The 15,133-nt window shown below is 70.8% G+C and overlaps 3 protein-coding genes across 3 annotated transcripts; all 3 read right to left on the bottom strand.

The window, feature by feature from the left end:
* Nucleotides 1-111: 111 nt before the first annotated feature.
* Nucleotides 112-2,019, bottom strand: FA09DRAFT_341551 (hypothetical protein; the record flags this gene model as incomplete). Its single annotated transcript, XM_025744462.1, has 1 exon — nucleotides 112-2,019. One exon carries the CDS (start codon nucleotides 2,017-2,019, stop codon nucleotides 112-114), a length of 1,908 nt encoding a protein of 635 aa, XP_025595366.1.
* Nucleotides 2,020-4,192: 2,173 nt separating this feature from the next.
* Nucleotides 4,193-5,295, bottom strand: FA09DRAFT_159809 (hypothetical protein). The gene has a single exon (XM_025739232.1). It carries the CDS (start codon nucleotides 5,085-5,087, stop codon nucleotides 4,410-4,412), a length of 678 nt encoding a protein of 225 aa, XP_025595365.1. The 5' UTR covers nucleotides 5,088-5,295; the 3' UTR covers nucleotides 4,193-4,409.
* Nucleotides 5,296-6,412: 1,117 nt separating this feature from the next.
* On the bottom strand, nucleotides 6,413-13,604 carry FA09DRAFT_363248 (hypothetical protein). Its single transcript, XM_025745566.1, has 4 exons — nucleotides 7,634-13,604; nucleotides 7,341-7,576; nucleotides 7,079-7,290; nucleotides 6,413-7,015 (listed from the first exon to the last, which is right to left on the bottom strand). The coding sequence occupies exons 1-4, from the start codon at nucleotides 13,293-13,295 to the stop codon at nucleotides 6,553-6,555; spliced, it is 6,573 nt and encodes a 2,190-aa protein (XP_025595364.1). The 5' UTR covers nucleotides 13,296-13,604; the 3' UTR covers nucleotides 6,413-6,552.
* Nucleotides 13,605-15,133: the final 1,529 nt, after the last annotated feature.

The raw sequence follows: 15,133 nt of genomic DNA, 5'->3' as shown, positions 1-15,133 counted from the left end.
GTGTGTGTGTGGCGCGCTGCGCGTGCTGTCGAGGCTGGATGCAGAGGTGGAGAAGATGCGAGGGTCCGGCAGAGCAGGAGCGTGGTGTATAAGAGTGCGTCAGACTTGCCGCTATCGGGAAGGGGACGGGGATCTGTCGTGCGGCGGCCGCGCCATCGTCCAGGTGGCCCGCTGTCCGGCAGCGAGGGGCGGCAGGCGCTGAGCAGGGTGCTCGTGTGGCAGCGGCGGCAGAGGGCGCTCGCCAGCAGCGCCTTTCGGGTCCGAGAAGAAGCTCGACAGCGGCGGCAGGCCGGCGCGTGCGTACGGCATGTCCGCATACGGGTGCCCTCCGCGCGGAGGCTCCGCGCGGCCGGCCGGGTCGTCGGCGAACAGCGTGCGTGCATGCACCGGGCTGTTGTCGATGGTCTCGTCGCGCATGCGAGGGCCAGGGCCCATGCGCTGCAGAAAAGCAGACGGCGGCGGCGGCGGCGGCGCAGTCGTCGTCGACGCCGACGAGGATGAGCGTGCACGCACGGCGGCGCGCAGCTCTTCGAGACTGGCGTGCTTGTCCTCGTCCGTCTCGGCCGCAGCGGACCGCGCCTGCGCGCCAGCAGCAGTGGCCTCCTTGGCCTTGCGCCGGATCTGCTTGGCGTACAGCAGGCCGCAGGCGTTGCACAGCGTGCGGTTGCCCATCGGGCCCTTGCGCCACTCTGGCGTCTCGGCAGCGTCGCAGCCGAGACATGCCTGGTGGTGCTCGTTCTCGCGCTTGCGCACGCGGCGCGGCGCATGCTTCGGCTTCACCTTGCGCGAGAGCGGACCGTCGGCCATGTCGACGTCCGCGATGCCGACCATGCCGGCCGGCGCGGACATGTCTGGGCTCATGGGGCTCGGCGGCGAGGCTCGCGAGCTGCCGGCGTGGCTCGAGCTGTCGTACGGCGCCAGAGCGTCGTCGAGCGTGAGGCCGGCGTCGGCTGCCAGGCGTGCTGCGCCCGGCGCATCATAGATGCGCAGACGCAGAAGCTCGCCGCGCAGCGCCGACACGAGCGAGTGCTCGTCGTCGGAGAGCGCCGGCGAGCCAGGCAGCACGAGGCCGCACTGGGCATTGGCGCTGCGCACCTGATGCAGCATGTGCACCAGCTGGGCCTCTTCCCGCTCCTGCCCGTAGCTGCTATCCGTGTTGCGGCGCTGGCGCACCTCGCGCGTTGCCGTGTTGGGCGAGAGCCGCGGGTACGGCGAGGAGTGCAGTGGCGTGGAGCCTGACCAGCGGCGCCGCGTCGGACCTGCTTCGCTTGGAGACAGCGAGCCGGCAGGCAGCGAAGGATAGGAAGTCGGCGGAGACAGGGTGCGCAGCGTCTGATAGGCAGACGGACCGCTTGCCGCGCCGGAGGCGCTCAAACGCGGAAGTGGCGACGCACTGTCGCTGGTCCATGGTCCTCGAGGCGACGTGCCCGCCGAGCTCGGGCTCGCGCGGCCAGACACAGAGCCGCGCAGATCGGGAGATCGGCCAGTGTAGCTCGACGACGATGAGGGCGCCGCCGAGATGCCGCCAGGCCAGGCAGAGGGAGCACTGGCCCAGGAAGACCGCGCAGCGCCGGCCTCCTCGCTGCTGCGCGGCCGACGCGGTGCTGTGCGGCGTACCGGCGGAGGGTGCGAGTCGGGTCCGCTGAGGCGGCCGCGAGCGCCAGCATCCGCACCGACGAGCATTGAGAGGCCAGATGGGCGCGGCGGACCTTGTTGCAGCGACGAGGGGCCAGCCTGCTGGCCCAGGCTGCCGGCCAGGAAAGATGCGATGGGCGGCAGGCGCACGTCCGAGCTCGAGCGCGGACGCGGCATGTAGCTCACGCTCGCCACGGCCGACGAGCGCGACACCGTCGACGGCCCGCTGCTCGGCGGCTCGGAGGGCGCGCCGGCAGTGCCAGAGAGGCGGCTCTGCGTCACGATCGACGGCAGCGTGGGCCGCTCGGAGGACGGAACAGGCGGCGGCGACATGTCGAGATGGCTAGGCAGCGACGGCGCAGGTGGTGGAAGCGCAGAAGCCATGCTGCGAGGGGCATAGGAAGTGTGAGCTTTTGAGAGACACCGAGAGGCGAGATGACGAGGCCATGCTTGAGCGGGCGTCACGCGGCCGGCTGCTCGGCAGCCAAGAACGCTTCTCTTCGCCTCACGAGAGGGCTTCCGACAAATAAGAATGTGCCTGGCCAGATCGAGGCACAAAGCAGCTCGGCCTTCCGCGACTGATTGGCCAGCCTGCCCGAGCTCTGCGGCGCGCCGCGAGCGTCGTGGCATCGCTGCGTCGTGCGGAAGTGTTCGTGTGGCTGCGCGAGGCAAGCCCCTAGACGCTGGCGCCGCGGATCTCGCGCGTGCGAACCACTATGCTCGGCTCCGCACATCCGAGCGTGCGGGCGCCTGCGATTAGGCTGCACTCTGCCCCCAATCGGGCTCACGCAACATCTCGCGCGCCCGCTGAAGAGCCTCCGCAGCGAACACGAGCCTTCCATCAGGAACACGGCCCGCTTCTGCAGAGAGCACGCGAGCAGGCCGCGTCACCCGACGCGTTCGCGAGGGCACGGCCGAGCCAGCTTCCAAGGGACGTCGGGCGGCGGCGACACGCCATCGTGGATGCGTGCTGCCCTCTCGACATCCGTGCGGGTCTGACATCCACGTGCGGCAGTGCGGCGCTACGGCCCTTCTCCTGGCGTTTCGTGCACAGTCGGTCGGATCGAGCTCGGGCAGTTCGGCAGCGGCAGCGGCAACGGCGGATCCGAGTGGGCACTGCACTCACTGTCGGCTGCCTGCAGAGGCGGAAGAGGCGGGCGCGACGAGGAGGCTGGCCGGCCCGAGGCGCAGCTCGATCGAGCGGGCACACGAGGCGGTGGCAGAGTGCGGCGTGTGCGCGGGCCACCTTGTGCGTCGTGGCGCAGAGTGTGATGTGCGATGGGTCCGGAGAGGATGAGAGGATGGATGCAGAGAGAGAGTAGGCGAAGAAGAGGCAGAGGCAGTGACGGGCAGACGGATGGACGGGCAAGCGGGACGGGACAGAGCAGCGGGGGCGAGAGCGGAGCGGGAGGTGGACACGGCGGCGCACAGCGCTTATGAGGGGGCGCCGCGGCGCGTCCGGATGAATGCGACAGGAGGCGGTGCTGGTGGTGAGACCCGACGGACGAGCAGGCGGCAGGACGAGGGCGACGCCAGCTGCTCGGCGCGGGGTCGGCGGGCGAGGGCGCCTCGAGGGTTCGCTGCAGGCTGAGCGGCTGCCTCTGCTGCTGCTCCTTCTCTGCGCCCCTTCGCTCTTGATCGACGGCGCCTGCGCTCGCCCGCCTCCTGCGCTGCGCTGCCCCGGCTCGCGCAAACCTGCGCTGGATCCAGGAACGCGCCGTCGGGCGGGCTGTCTGGTGCTGCTGCTGCTGGTGCTGCTGGCGTGGGCGCGGGCGGCGCGCCGGCTGCTCGGCCTCTTCGCTGGGCCGCCGGTTTGCCCTCGCTGCTCGCCTCTCGATCTCGACGACGCCTGCCGCCTGGCCGTGCGGCGGCGGCTCCGGCGCCGGCCGCAGGGTTGCTGCACGGACGCGGGTGCGGCGGCCGCAGCTTGCTTTGCCCGCCCGGCTACGGCACGGGCTGGCGCTGCGCCCGTGCCTGGCGGCGCCCGCAGCGGCGGCGGTGGCACTGGCACGCGCAAGAACGCCGCCTGCTCGCTGGCCGGCAGACTTACTCCGGCGCGCGCAAGGGTGCAGCGACCGCGCCTTGCTTCGCCACGCTGGCCGCTGTTTCGCGGCTGAGCGCTGAGCACGACTGCGGCAGTTCGCTGCGGTCTGTCGACTGCGCCGAGGACGCTGATTTGGTGCGGCACTTCCGCCGGCCTCGGTGCGGGTGCGGGTGCTCTCGGTACGGCGGCGGCGGCGGCAAGAGGACGGAGCGCGGTCTCGCCTGAGCGCTGCCGCGGCTGCCCGAAATAGCCTGCGCTCGCAGGCGCTGCGCCCCCTCGGCGTCCTAGCATCGCATGCAGCTGCCCTGCGCAACGAGCGGCCGGGCACCACGCCACTGCGCGTCCTTGCAGGCGCAGACGCAGGCGCTCACCCGAGCTGCAGGCGTGCGCCCGAGCTGCAGGCACACGATCAGCGCCCTCGCTGGGCAGTGCAGCGCCGCGGCTACCAACCTCCTCGCACCCGCCGGCCGCACCCTCGCCGCAGCAGCGCATCCGCAGCACGCAGAGCAGGACCCTCGCTCAAATTCAATTTCATCTCCCGCCGAGGCACCCCAGCACGAGCCAGTTCTGCCGGGTCCGCCGTCGCACGCACGCCTGCGCCGCTGGCCGTGCGCCACATTCCCGCCGCGCTGCAACACGCAGGGGCCAGACTCGCTGGGCGCGGCTGGGCACGCCGCGTGGCGCAGCCAGCAGAGGCTGGGGTGAGCTTCGTGACACGCCGGCGCCGTGGTCATCTCGAGGCGAGGACAAGTCGGGCCGCGGCGGGCACCGTTGCGAGACGCTTGCGCCGTGCGCTGACGTTTAGCGTGGCCGCGACCCACGCTACGGCTTGGGCGAGCGATCGGGACGGACGAGGGGGGTCACGGATGCGGAGCAGCGTGCAGACGGCAGAGGCGCACGGCGACGACGAGCGAGCTCGTGGTCTTGCTGCTGACGCCTCGCAGCGGATGTGCAGCGTCGCACCTCTCGACGTCCGCCGGCCGCGTGGGCGTGCGACGCTAGTGCGAGCCCGAAAGCGAGATGGCGAGCCGGAGCCGCAACAAGGCAACGCTCGTCCATCCCCTTCCGCCCGTGGAAGCAGCAAGCGCAACGGCATGAAAGGCGGCAGGCGCTGAGATGCAGATGCAGCCGGCGTCTTGTCGAGAGCCGTTGCGAGCAGAGAGAGAGCAAGGCGCTGCTGGCCCCTGTCTTGCGAAGGAGACCGCTCCGCAAGGGATGGCCTGCTGCTGGCGCTTCGGCTTCGTCGAGAGCTCACGCTGCGCCGCGACGACGGACGGTGATGGACGAATACGCCGCTCATTCGACGCTGCGGTGCCCGAGGCATCGAGCATGCCCGAGGTGCAGAGCGCAGCCTGCAGGCTGAGACGCAGCACACACAGATGGTGCCATCGCGGCGCTGCGTTAGCATGCGTTAGCACGCTGCACGGCGGAAGCTTCCGCTGCAGCTGCTGCAGCATCAGCACGCCCGCAGATTTACGTCGCAGCGAGCCGGAGTGTCGCACGAGGCGAGGCAAACCGATTTTTGTCGCAGCGCAGCGCCTCGGACGATGGCAGAGAGATGCGTCGCCGTCGGTGTCGTGCTGCGTGGACCCGTGCGGCGAGCAAGGACGCCGAGCAGGCGCCGTGCTCCGCGGAGATGGCCTCCCTCGACCGACGCGCCGCCGCTCCTCGGGGCCCACGCCGCGGGGCGCAATCTGCCCCAGGAACGGCTAGAGGGCTGCACAGCCTCAGCGGCCATCGGGCACCGTCACGGCGGGCGTTCGTCTCGGGCGTGCCGCGCTGCGCCCTCCGTGGAGTCCGAGGAGCACGGCCGTCCCTCGCAGCGCCCTCGTTTCGATTTTTGCGGCACGGCGTCGTCGCAAATGCCCGCCGCACGCTCGCTCTCACCCCACTCTTGCATGTGCAGGCCATGACGAAGCGCCGTCGAGGCTTGTTTCAGGCCCCACATACCGATGGGCAGGCTGCGGCCGCTCGGAGCTGGAGGCTGCTGCGCGCCCGGAGCTGAGCTCGATCGTGTGGGCGCGGCGTGCAGGTGTCGAAGCGCAAGCTGCGGCCGCTGCCATCCATTTCAAATTGCCAGATGATAGCCGGCGTAGCCGCGGGCAGCGCAGCATGCTGCCTCACCTTCGTGTCATGTCCAGCCGCGGCTGGACCATCTCACAACGCCTCGAGACTGGCGAGATCGAGAGGAGATCGAGGTGGAGCGGTTGCCTTCCGTACGGCAGCGTCGAGGAAGTCGCGGCGCCGGAGTATCTCGCAGCGCAGCTCTGCCTGCTGCCTATTTCGAGTGGGCCACGACGCACGTTCATCCGAGAAAGGTTGTCAGCGTGGAGCCGGGCGTTCCTAGATGCACGGCTAGCAACGTGGAGCGGCGAGTCAGGAGCGAGGAGCATGCTGAGCGCTGCTGCTGCGCTCGCACATCGAGAGATGGCCGACGCAGACGGGCTCGCGTCGCGCTAAATTCGCCACCCGCCCACGCGAGCGGGACACGCCGACGGCACGCCCGCCGGCGATTTCGCCGCGTGCGCTGCTGCCCTCGGCTCCGGCCCCTCTGCGCAGCAGCGGCGCATCAGATGCGGCCCAGATCCTTCATTCACGACGTGCGAGATCGCTGCGGCGTGCAGCGAGTGTGCAGGCAGGCAGCTGCGGCGCGCACAACCAGCGCGCATCTCATGGGGCTGTGCACGCACCCCACGTGTCGGCGAGTCGGCGGCTTTGCGATGCATACGGCGCATCGCATTTCCAGGCGCGGCTGCGGCAGGAGCGCCGGCGCGCGGGTCATGTCGGGCATGGGTGGCTAGCAATACAGAGGAGAGACAGAGAGAGGCCGAGAGCGCATAGCACAGCATGACATGGACGAGGGTCTGCACCCCTCAGAACGGCCGCGCCGCCACATCGACGAGCGGCTGCCCGGCGGCGCGCGCTCGGCGCATGCGCTCCGCCAGCTCGGCGCGCCGGGCGGCCTCGGCCTGGCGCGAGCGGGTGCGCTCGTGCAGGCTCAGGTCGAGGCCCTCGGGCGCCGCGTTGAGCGCGGCGTTGGCGAGCAGGCTGCCCTTCTCAAACGGCCCGGCAAAGGCGTCGCGTCCGATGAGGCCGCCGCCGGGCGCAGAGGGCGTGGCGGCGGCGGCGACGGCAGCACTCATGTCGCTGCTGCTGCTGGCGTCGGGCGCGCGGCCCGGCCGGCGTTGTGTGCCTCGCCGTGACAGGCCTCCGGCTGTGGCAATAGAGGCGCCGTTGGTGCCGGCCTCTGGCTCGGCGGGCACAGGCGGAGGCACCATGGGCCGCACGGGCGGGACGAAAAGCGCGGCTCGTTCCTGCTTGAGCACATAGGTGTGCCTGCGAGCGGAAGCGGTCAGCGCTGCAGCCGGCAGCGGGCGCCTAGGAGGGCCGGCCACTCACGCATTCATGATGGCGCGCACCCAGTCGCGGTGCGCCGCCGGGTCGCCGAGGCAGAAGTAGTGCACGTAGTCGTTCTCGGGCTTCTCGAACTGCGTGATCTTGTCCTGGCTGCGCACGGCAAAGGCGTGCGGCTTGGGCGTGCGGATCTTGGCCGTGTCGACGAGGTAGATGTCGAAGGCCGACAGGTTGCACACGAAGACCTCGTCCTTGCCCTGCGCAAAGCGTCAGCTACGCCTGGCACGTTCGCATTGCTGCGGCTCACCTTGTCCGACTTGGCATGGTACAGCGAGTGGTCGCGCAGCTCGAGCCAGCGCTTGCTCCACTTGCGCTTGTGGTCCTGCACGTATACGTAGCCGGCCAGCAGCGGCGAGCTCGTCGGGATCGCGCGGAAGCTCAGGTACGGCGCGAGCTCGGTGCGCTTCAGCAGGAAGTAGTCGTCGGGCGTCGGGCGCGCGTCGATGACGTCCGTGATCATCTCGTACTCGCGCAGCGGGCGCTCTGAAGGTCCGCTAGGATGAGCATCGCACCTTCGGCACACACACACGTGACACTCACCGATGCCCCACTGCGGACAGCAGTCGAAGATGACCCAGCCGCCGCCGCCGCCCTGCGACACGTCGACGGGCACGTACTCCTTCTCGGTGATGTCCATCACGAGGTCGCGCGCCCGCGCGTCGAGCGGCACCTGCGCCGTGCCGTAGCGCTGCTTCGTGGCAATGTACACGCGGTGCTGCATGAGCTGGATCGGCGGTCCGGTCGGCGCTGCGACGACCGGCAGGCCCGCCAGTGGCGAGCGCGGAGAGGCCTCGCCTGTCGCAGCAGCGAGCGTCTGCGTGCCCGGCGCACCGCCCGAGGCGGGCGAGAAGTGCGACGCCGACGAGGTGCCGGAGTTTGGCTGCTGGCGCGGCACAGGCACCGGCAGCGGCGGCGCCACGCGCGCATCGACAACGACATTGGGTCGAGCTCTCGAAATGCTGCGGGAGCGCAGGCGCACCTGCGGCTGCTCCTCGGGCGCCGCGTGTCCGTCCGCGGACGGCTCCGCAGAGCCAGAGAACATGCGCAGAGGGACAGTGCCCAGTGCCGGCGAGGCCGAGTGGCTACCGCCGCCACGCAGATGCTCGGCGGCGCGGTGCGTCATCTGCGCCTGGCTGACCACTCCGGCCATGGTGCTGGAGATGCCAAGCTGCGGCGTGCCGGCCATCGCAGGGCTGGACGCGCCCGAAGAGCTCGACGACGGGAACATGAGCGCAGCCGTGGGCGCCTTGTGGGCCGCCGCACTGCGAGCATCGGCCGGGATCGCGTTTGGAGGCAGACGCTGAGGGACCTGCTCGTTGAACGAAGGCCGAGGGCGCACACCAGCTGCCGCGCGCGAGGCCGCAGCAAGCGTGTGCTGCCGGCTGACGGTGCGCGAGTTGGGCGCCGACTCGGACGTCTGCTGCTTCATCGACTGCAGAAGCTGTGCCTGCTGCGCAATCTGCGCCTGCTGCTGCGCAATCTGCTGCTGCTGGTGGAGCAGGATCTGCTGCTGCTGCACTGCCGCCGGGAGCACAGGCGCTGTCGGCACCGGCGCCGAGGCGAGACGTTGGTCGCGCCCCGTCGTCGTGTTCGAGCGCGCTCGCCCCTGTGGCACGCGGGCCGGGTTCGCAGACGAGAGCACATCGCCGCCACTCGGCGCAACTTGCTGCGGTCCGCGCGTCGGCAGGCCAGCAGCTTGCTGGACTTGCACCTTCTGCAGACGGCCCATGAGATCATTGATGTCGAGCGGCGACGAGTCGGGTGCCTTCTCCGGCGCAAAGCCGCGAGGCTTCCGCAGGCGGTCGCTCTTGGAATGTCGGCCACCGCGCTCGAGCGCACGGGCAGTAGAAGCGATCTGCTCCCGACGCTCAGCCGCGCGCAGACGAGACTGCAGGGCCTCGGCATTTTGCACGCGCTCGCCCAGCGGCACGTCATCCGACTCGGCGCTACGGCTGGACGAGCCAGAGGGATCGATGGCATCGCTGGTCGGCGGCATCGAGCTGGCGTTGGCCGTCGCATAGAGGGCCGACGAGCTGCCCTTGGCACGGTCAACGCCATAGATGTCCTCGTCGTCATCTGAAGATATTTCTTCCTCGTCAGATGCCAGCAGCGCGTCGCGTGCGGCTCGGCTCGGCCAGGCGCCGTTGCCCTTGCGGTCCTCCGGATCATCCTCGTCGCCTGCCCCGCCGGAGCCCGACGGCTCGCCGGGGTCAGAGGCATCGCCATCAGCGCCACCGCCGCCGTCGCTTGACCCGTAGTAGTCAGTCGACGCGTCCGAGGGTGTGCTGGCGCCGGAATTGCCTCCCTCCCCGGCGCCTGCGTAGCCGCGCGCCGCGAGGGCAGCAGCCATGAGCGCCGGTCCTCGCGCCGCCTCGAGCGCGGATCCAGGGTGCTCCTGGCACCACGCACGACCGAAGTCGCTGAGCGACGGGTAGTGCGGACGAATCTGCGCGCCCTCGCAGTAGATAATGCGGCGCCTCCGCGGTGCTGGCTGCTTCTCCGCAGTTGCCGAGACGCTCTCCACGAGCGGCGACGGCTGGCGCTCCAGACCCGCGTCGGAGCGGCGACCGCTGAACGCGCGAGTGGAAGATCCGCGCGCGGGCACGGGCGGCGTGCTGGGCACCGACTCGGGCGAGAAGTCGGCCCATGACGCCGTGCTCACGAGATGCGAGCCAAGGCGCGTGAGTGCCTCATCGTCGTGCACGTAGCGCGAAAGATTCGAACGTGCCTGCGTGGGACTGGCAATGCTGCTGCGGCCCGAGCCGGGCAGCGAGGCGTACGCCACGCGCGGCGTCGTGTCGAACTCGTCGAACTGGCTCTTGCTGCGGCGTCGGGCCTCGCCGCGCGGCGGCGAAGTCGTGACGTCGGGCAGCAGCACGCCTTGCGTCGCAGCCGCGATGGAGGCGCGGCTCTGTGCGAGATCCGCAGCGCTGATCGTGGCTGAGCGTTGCCGCCCGCCCTGGCTGTTGCGCTTCGCCAGCGCAGCGGCGAGAGCATTGGCCGAGGCCTCGACGGCCGCGAGGTCCTTGGACGCGCGCAGGTTGTTCAGCGACGCTCGTGCGGAGCGCAGGCTGTTGGACAGACGGCTGGCGTGCGTCGGACGATTGCGATCGGCGTAGGGCGCTCCGGCCGGCAGCGCGATGCCCAGGCCTGCCAGCTCTGCGTCGAGACTGCCCGCGGCGGAGACATTGCGACTGCGAGTGGGGAACGCGAAGCCACTCGGCAGACTGGGCGAGGCCGGCACGCTCTCCGCGCCATCGCCGGTGAGCGACGGCCGGCGGCTCTGGTCCATGCTCGACATGCGCAGACTGGCCAGCGAAGGGCGATGACTCATCGACGGCCCGCTGTTGCCGGTACTCTGCGAGTAGCGAGACGCGACGGAGCCGGCACGACTGCGTGGCGCGCTGTCTGTGACATGAGGTGAGCGGCTCAGGCGCGTCGCGACCGATGGCGAGCCGGGCGTGAACTGGCTAGCCGGAGGGAACGGGAACTCGGCGGCAGTGTCGAGCATGGCAGGCGAGGCGATGCCGGGCGTGTGCGGCGAGGCCGAGCGCTGCGACGGCGAGGGCGCGGCAGCGTTGGAGAAGCTCTTCTTGCGCAGGCCCAGGCCCTGCAAGAAGGCTGAGCCCTTGCGCAGCGGCGCGGCGGGCGGGCCCATGCTGCCGCTCGCAGACGGACGCTTGCTGCTGTTGGCCGAGGCCGTCTTCTTGGCCTTGGAGTTCTTGCGGCTGCTCTTGCCGCCGCTCGGCTCGTCGTCCGACTCGGAGCCCGAGCTCCAGCGGCTCGACATGACCTGCTCAAAGGGCGCGTACTGGTCCGAGTAGGCCGAGTCAACGCTGAACGTGCCACTCTGTGGCGTGTGCGAGCTGCCGACAGCCGGAGGCGACATGTATGCAGCGTCGGCGGTGGGTGGCGCTGGAGAGAAGGGCATGAAGCCAAAGGACGGCGTATCGGGCACAATCGACGGCTTCGATCGCGGAAGCGGCGGCAGCGGACGGTTCTGTGTGTCCATCGTGCGGATGGAGAGGTTCGGGCGCGAGGACGGGGGCCCTGCGGCCGGTGCAGCCGATACGCCGCCGACGGGCGACGTGTTGCCCGATGAAATGGACGCCCGCGTCGGCACGCTGAGCGGCGTGGGTCGCCACTCGCCGGTCGGCAGCGGCTCAGACTGCGATGCATGCCCAGTCGGCCGTGGCGGCGGCGCCACCACGCTCCTGGCTGGAGAGGAAGAGCTGCTGCCAGGAGTCTGCTCCTCGTGCATTGCCTGAGGGCGGCGCGCGTGCTGGCCGAGTGACCCAGGTCGGAGAGCATGCGCTGGCTGCAGGCCGACGGGCTCGATGCTCTGACGCGGTGAGGCCGACGAGGCAGTGCTGGGACGGTCGCCGGACTGCACGCCTTCGTCTGGGAACGGAGCCGCACCGAGATCGGGCGTGCCTCGCGGCCCAAATGACTCGCCCCGCGGCGAGTCGACCGAGACCTGGAACATCGACGTGCGGAATGAGATCCGCGAGCTGCTGGGCGTCACTTGCGACTGCCGCGGCGAGTCCGTGGAGTAGCTCGACTCGGGCGACTCAAATGCGCTGGCGACCGGCTGGGCGCGTGGCGATGCGGGCATCGGAGCAAGCACGTCGGACGTGTGCGAGCCGCTGCGCGACCCACTGCGCGAGCTTGCCTCAGCGCCGGCGGCCGCCTCGGACGTGTAGTCGAACTCGAAGGGTGCCTCTACAGTGCGGCCGCCCGACGAAGCATGTGACGAGGCCAGCGATAGGCGCGGCAGGTCCAGGCGCACAGAGCCGGCGCTGTGCGGGGCTGGCTCGTCTGCATCGGCACTGCGACTGCTGCGCGTGCCCTCGTCGACGGACATGTCGGCCACGTACGTGTCAGCGCTGTCGAAGTCGAAGAAAGCTGTGGCGGCCGTCATGGGCATCTCGGCCTCGGGCTCGGGCACGGACAGGTTGCCCGGCATGCGCGGCGAGGCCTGTGCTTGTGGAGTCGAGGCGCCAGCGGGCCACACCGCAGTCTGGGGATCCAGCAGCAGCTTCTCGCCCTCCAGCGCGTGGAACGCAGCATCGTCGAAAGAAGGCGACGCGCCGGGCGCGTATGCATCAGGCGTCGGCTCGTTGATCACGACGCCGCTGCGAGGCTCAGCGCCGGGGTTCGCGCTGAGGCCCGCCAGATCGAGCGGCGCCGGCGGCTTCCTACGCGACGTGGATGCAGAGGAGCGCACGAAGGAATGTGCACGCGCGCGCGTCGGCGGGAGAGGCACGCGCTCGTCCTGCGGCGAGCTAGACGGCGAAGTTGCGGCGCTCGAACTGCTCGGAAGAGGCACGAGCGGACGCAATGGCGAGGAGTTCGCAGAGGCCGTGCCCAGGGGCGAATACGCGCGCGTCGGCATCTCCCACGAAGGCGCCGAGACGACGGGACTGACGCTGAGGCTCGCGCCCGACGCGCTGCCAGGCGTGAGCATGGGCGAGATGCGTCCGCTGCCGCCCGCGCGGCGCGCGGGCGTCGCGAGCGACTCGTTTGGCAGCCGTTCGGCGGCCATGCTCTCGAGCGTGGCATCCGGGCCTGGCGGGAAGGCAGGGCCGGTCGACAGCACAGGCAGCGGGCTGCGCGGCACAGAAGACGCAGAGCCGCCGCTGACGGGCGACACGGAGCGCGTGGCGCTCTTCAGCGGCACAGTCACGCTCAACGACGGCGATGTGAGGCTGCGAATGGCTCCGGCGGGCACGGCAGCGGACGCCAGCAGCAGGTCGCGCGGGCCCGTGGCGCTGCTTGCGGCTGCGGCAGAGCTGCTGCCGCTGCCGCTGCTTGTCGTGCTCGTGGCGCGCATGTGCGGCGGACGTTTGGCAGGCGAGCGCCGCGCGGCGTGCTGCGGTGCGCTGGCCGAGTAGCTTGGAGACGGCGAGATGCTCAGCGGGAAGCGGTGTGCCGCGGGCACGCGCGCTGCCTCCTCCGAGCCGCTGCGCACGAGCTGCAGCTCGCGCGGGCGCCATTGTGGCAGCGTGCCGGGAAAGCCTGACGCATTGCCGTGCGCCGACGCCGGCGTCGTCGGCAGATGGTACTCGCCGTCGCTGGAGAAGCTCATGCCGCCGGCACTGCCATCGGTGAAGTCTTCCTCGACCATCTCCTCGGGCTCGCCGATGGAGGAGCCCGGCGAGGAGACGAAGCCCGTCGAGAAGGCAGAGGCAGAGCGCACCATGCCACTCTCCTGGCTCACGTCGAGCCCGAGCGCGTCTTCGCTCTGTGATGCCCTAGAGGGCCGACGGGTGAAGGAGCTGTCGCCGGCCTCGCCAAAGGAGCCGGCGCTGTCGCGCCTGGGCGCCCGCTCGTCTGCGCCAGACGGCAGACGCGAGTGCGAGCCGGCGGGCGTCTGCTGCTCGTACTCGTCCTCGTCTTCCTCCAGGTCCCGCGTGCCCGCCTCGTGTGGATGCGCCTCGCTGGGCAGCCCACTGGCCCACTCCTCCTTGCGCCGTGTGCGCGGTGCTGCCGGCGCCTGGGCGGCATGGCGCGGCAGCCGGCGGCGGCGCGGCGGCGGCGAGCTGCGGCGCTCCTCGGCGCCGCTCAGGCGCGACGGGCGTGCCGGCGGCTCGGGAAAGCCAAACGCCGAGGTGAGGGCATCGAGCGCCAGCGGCACGGTCGGCGGCGACGCAGCCTTTGCGGCGAGCGGGCGGAAGGCGAGCAGCGGCGAGTGGGCGGGCGAGTGCTGCGGCGACGCGCGGTGCGTCGCCGAGGGCATGGTGCGCGTGATCGTTCAGGCGTGGCACGAGGTGAGCATGCTGTGGGCGCTGATGCCTGCGCAGAGCGGTCAGACACGCGGCCGGCGCTGGCAGCAAGCAGATGCTCACGCGTGTGGAAGGAGGGCACTCGGCGAGGCAACGAAACGAAGGTGACGGCAGAAGAGACGAGACGCGCGCAGCTGGGCCGGAACGAGGGAAGCCGAGACGCAAGTGAGGGCGAGACAGAGACCGGGTCAGCAGACGGCAGCGTGAGGGGGCGAGAGCGAGCAGAGAGTGAGGATGGAGTGAGAGCGAGCGGTGAGATCCACGCCCGAGAGGGAGGCGGCCACGGCGCGGCGCGAGGGGAAGGCCGGCGGGCGGCAGGGCGCGGCGCGAGTGCTGTCCGTGTGCCTTGTCGCGCCTAGGAGAGACGCGCAGGCAGGCGAGCCGCGAGGGTATTTCAGGCAGGCACTGGAGCAGCAGGCGCGGGAGAAGCAGCGGAAGAAGGAGAGCGCAAGCAGGGGCCACTCACGGCCACCACGCACAGGCGCCACAGCGGCGGCGGCGGAGAGGGGCAGGCGCAGCGCCAGCACCAGCGCTGGCGGCGCGCCCGCCGCGCTTGCCGCTGCAGGCGTGCAGCCGCTGCCGTGGTGCCTGCGCCGCGCCTGCTCGTCCGACGCGTCGTCCTGCGCGTACCACGAGCGCACCTCCTGCCTGCTGCCGAGCCCCTCTCGCCGCCTCTCGTCCCGGCGCTCCGGGCCGCCGAGGGGCACAGGAGCAGGTGACAGGCTATAAGCAGCAACAGCGGCAGCCCATCCGCTCATCCGGGTGATGGATGCTGGTGCTGCGCGAGATGAGATGGAAGGGCAGCGCGCGCGTGCGCGTGTGCGCGTGCGCGTGCGCATCTCATCAGCCAGCTCCGACGTTCTTCCTTTCCCACCGCCGCAGCCGCAGCAACGCCGCACCCCGACGTCCGACGCCGCCGCCGCACGTCGAGCCCTTCACGCTGTGCTTGCGCTGCAGGGACAGCGGCTGCTTGCTGCACCTGATGCTGCTGCGGCAGGCTTGCTTCGCAGCGGCGGCGGCATCTGCACGCCGTGCGCCCGCCTGCACGCCATCGCAGGGGGCCGCAGCCGACGAGCTCTCGAACTGCGGCGCGGCCCCTCTGCGGCAGCTGCAGATGCGATGCGGTGCTCGCGCGCGTCCGAGGCTCATCTCGCAGCAGTGTCGCCGAGGCCTCCATCTCAGGCTAGCAGTCGTGTGGCCGAGCGGCGACAGTCACGCCTGCGCTGCCGCATCGTCCCTCATCTCGATGCTGCGG

This window comes from Tilletiopsis washingtonensis (genome assembly GCF_003144115.1).
Source record: "Tilletiopsis washingtonensis strain MCA 4186 unplaced genomic scaffold FA09scaffold_25, whole genome shotgun sequence".
Taxonomy (NCBI): domain Eukaryota; kingdom Fungi; phylum Basidiomycota; class Exobasidiomycetes; order Entylomatales; genus Tilletiopsis; species Tilletiopsis washingtonensis.
Note: the sequence above shows the minus strand (reverse complement) of the source record. Positions and strands in the feature narration are given on the sequence as shown.

Bases quoted from the DNA above. Each gene is read 5' to 3' on its own strand.
- FA09DRAFT_159809 (XM_025739232.1), bottom strand. From the start codon at position 5,087: ATGCTAACGCAGCGCCGCGATGGCACCATCTGTGTGTGCTGCGTCTCA.
- FA09DRAFT_363248 (XM_025745566.1), bottom strand. From the start codon at position 13,295: ATGGTGCGCTCTGCCTCTGCCTTCTCGACGGGCTTCGTCTCCTCGCCG. The intron at 7,291-7,340 runs GTGAGCCGCAGC...CGCTTTGCGCAG, and splicing joins ACCATGCCAAGTCGGACAAG to GGCAAGGACGAGGTCTTCGT. The intron at 7,016-7,078 runs GTGAGTGGCCGG...TTCCGCTCGCAG, and splicing joins GTGCGCGCCATCATGAATGC to GCACACCTATGTGCTCAAGC.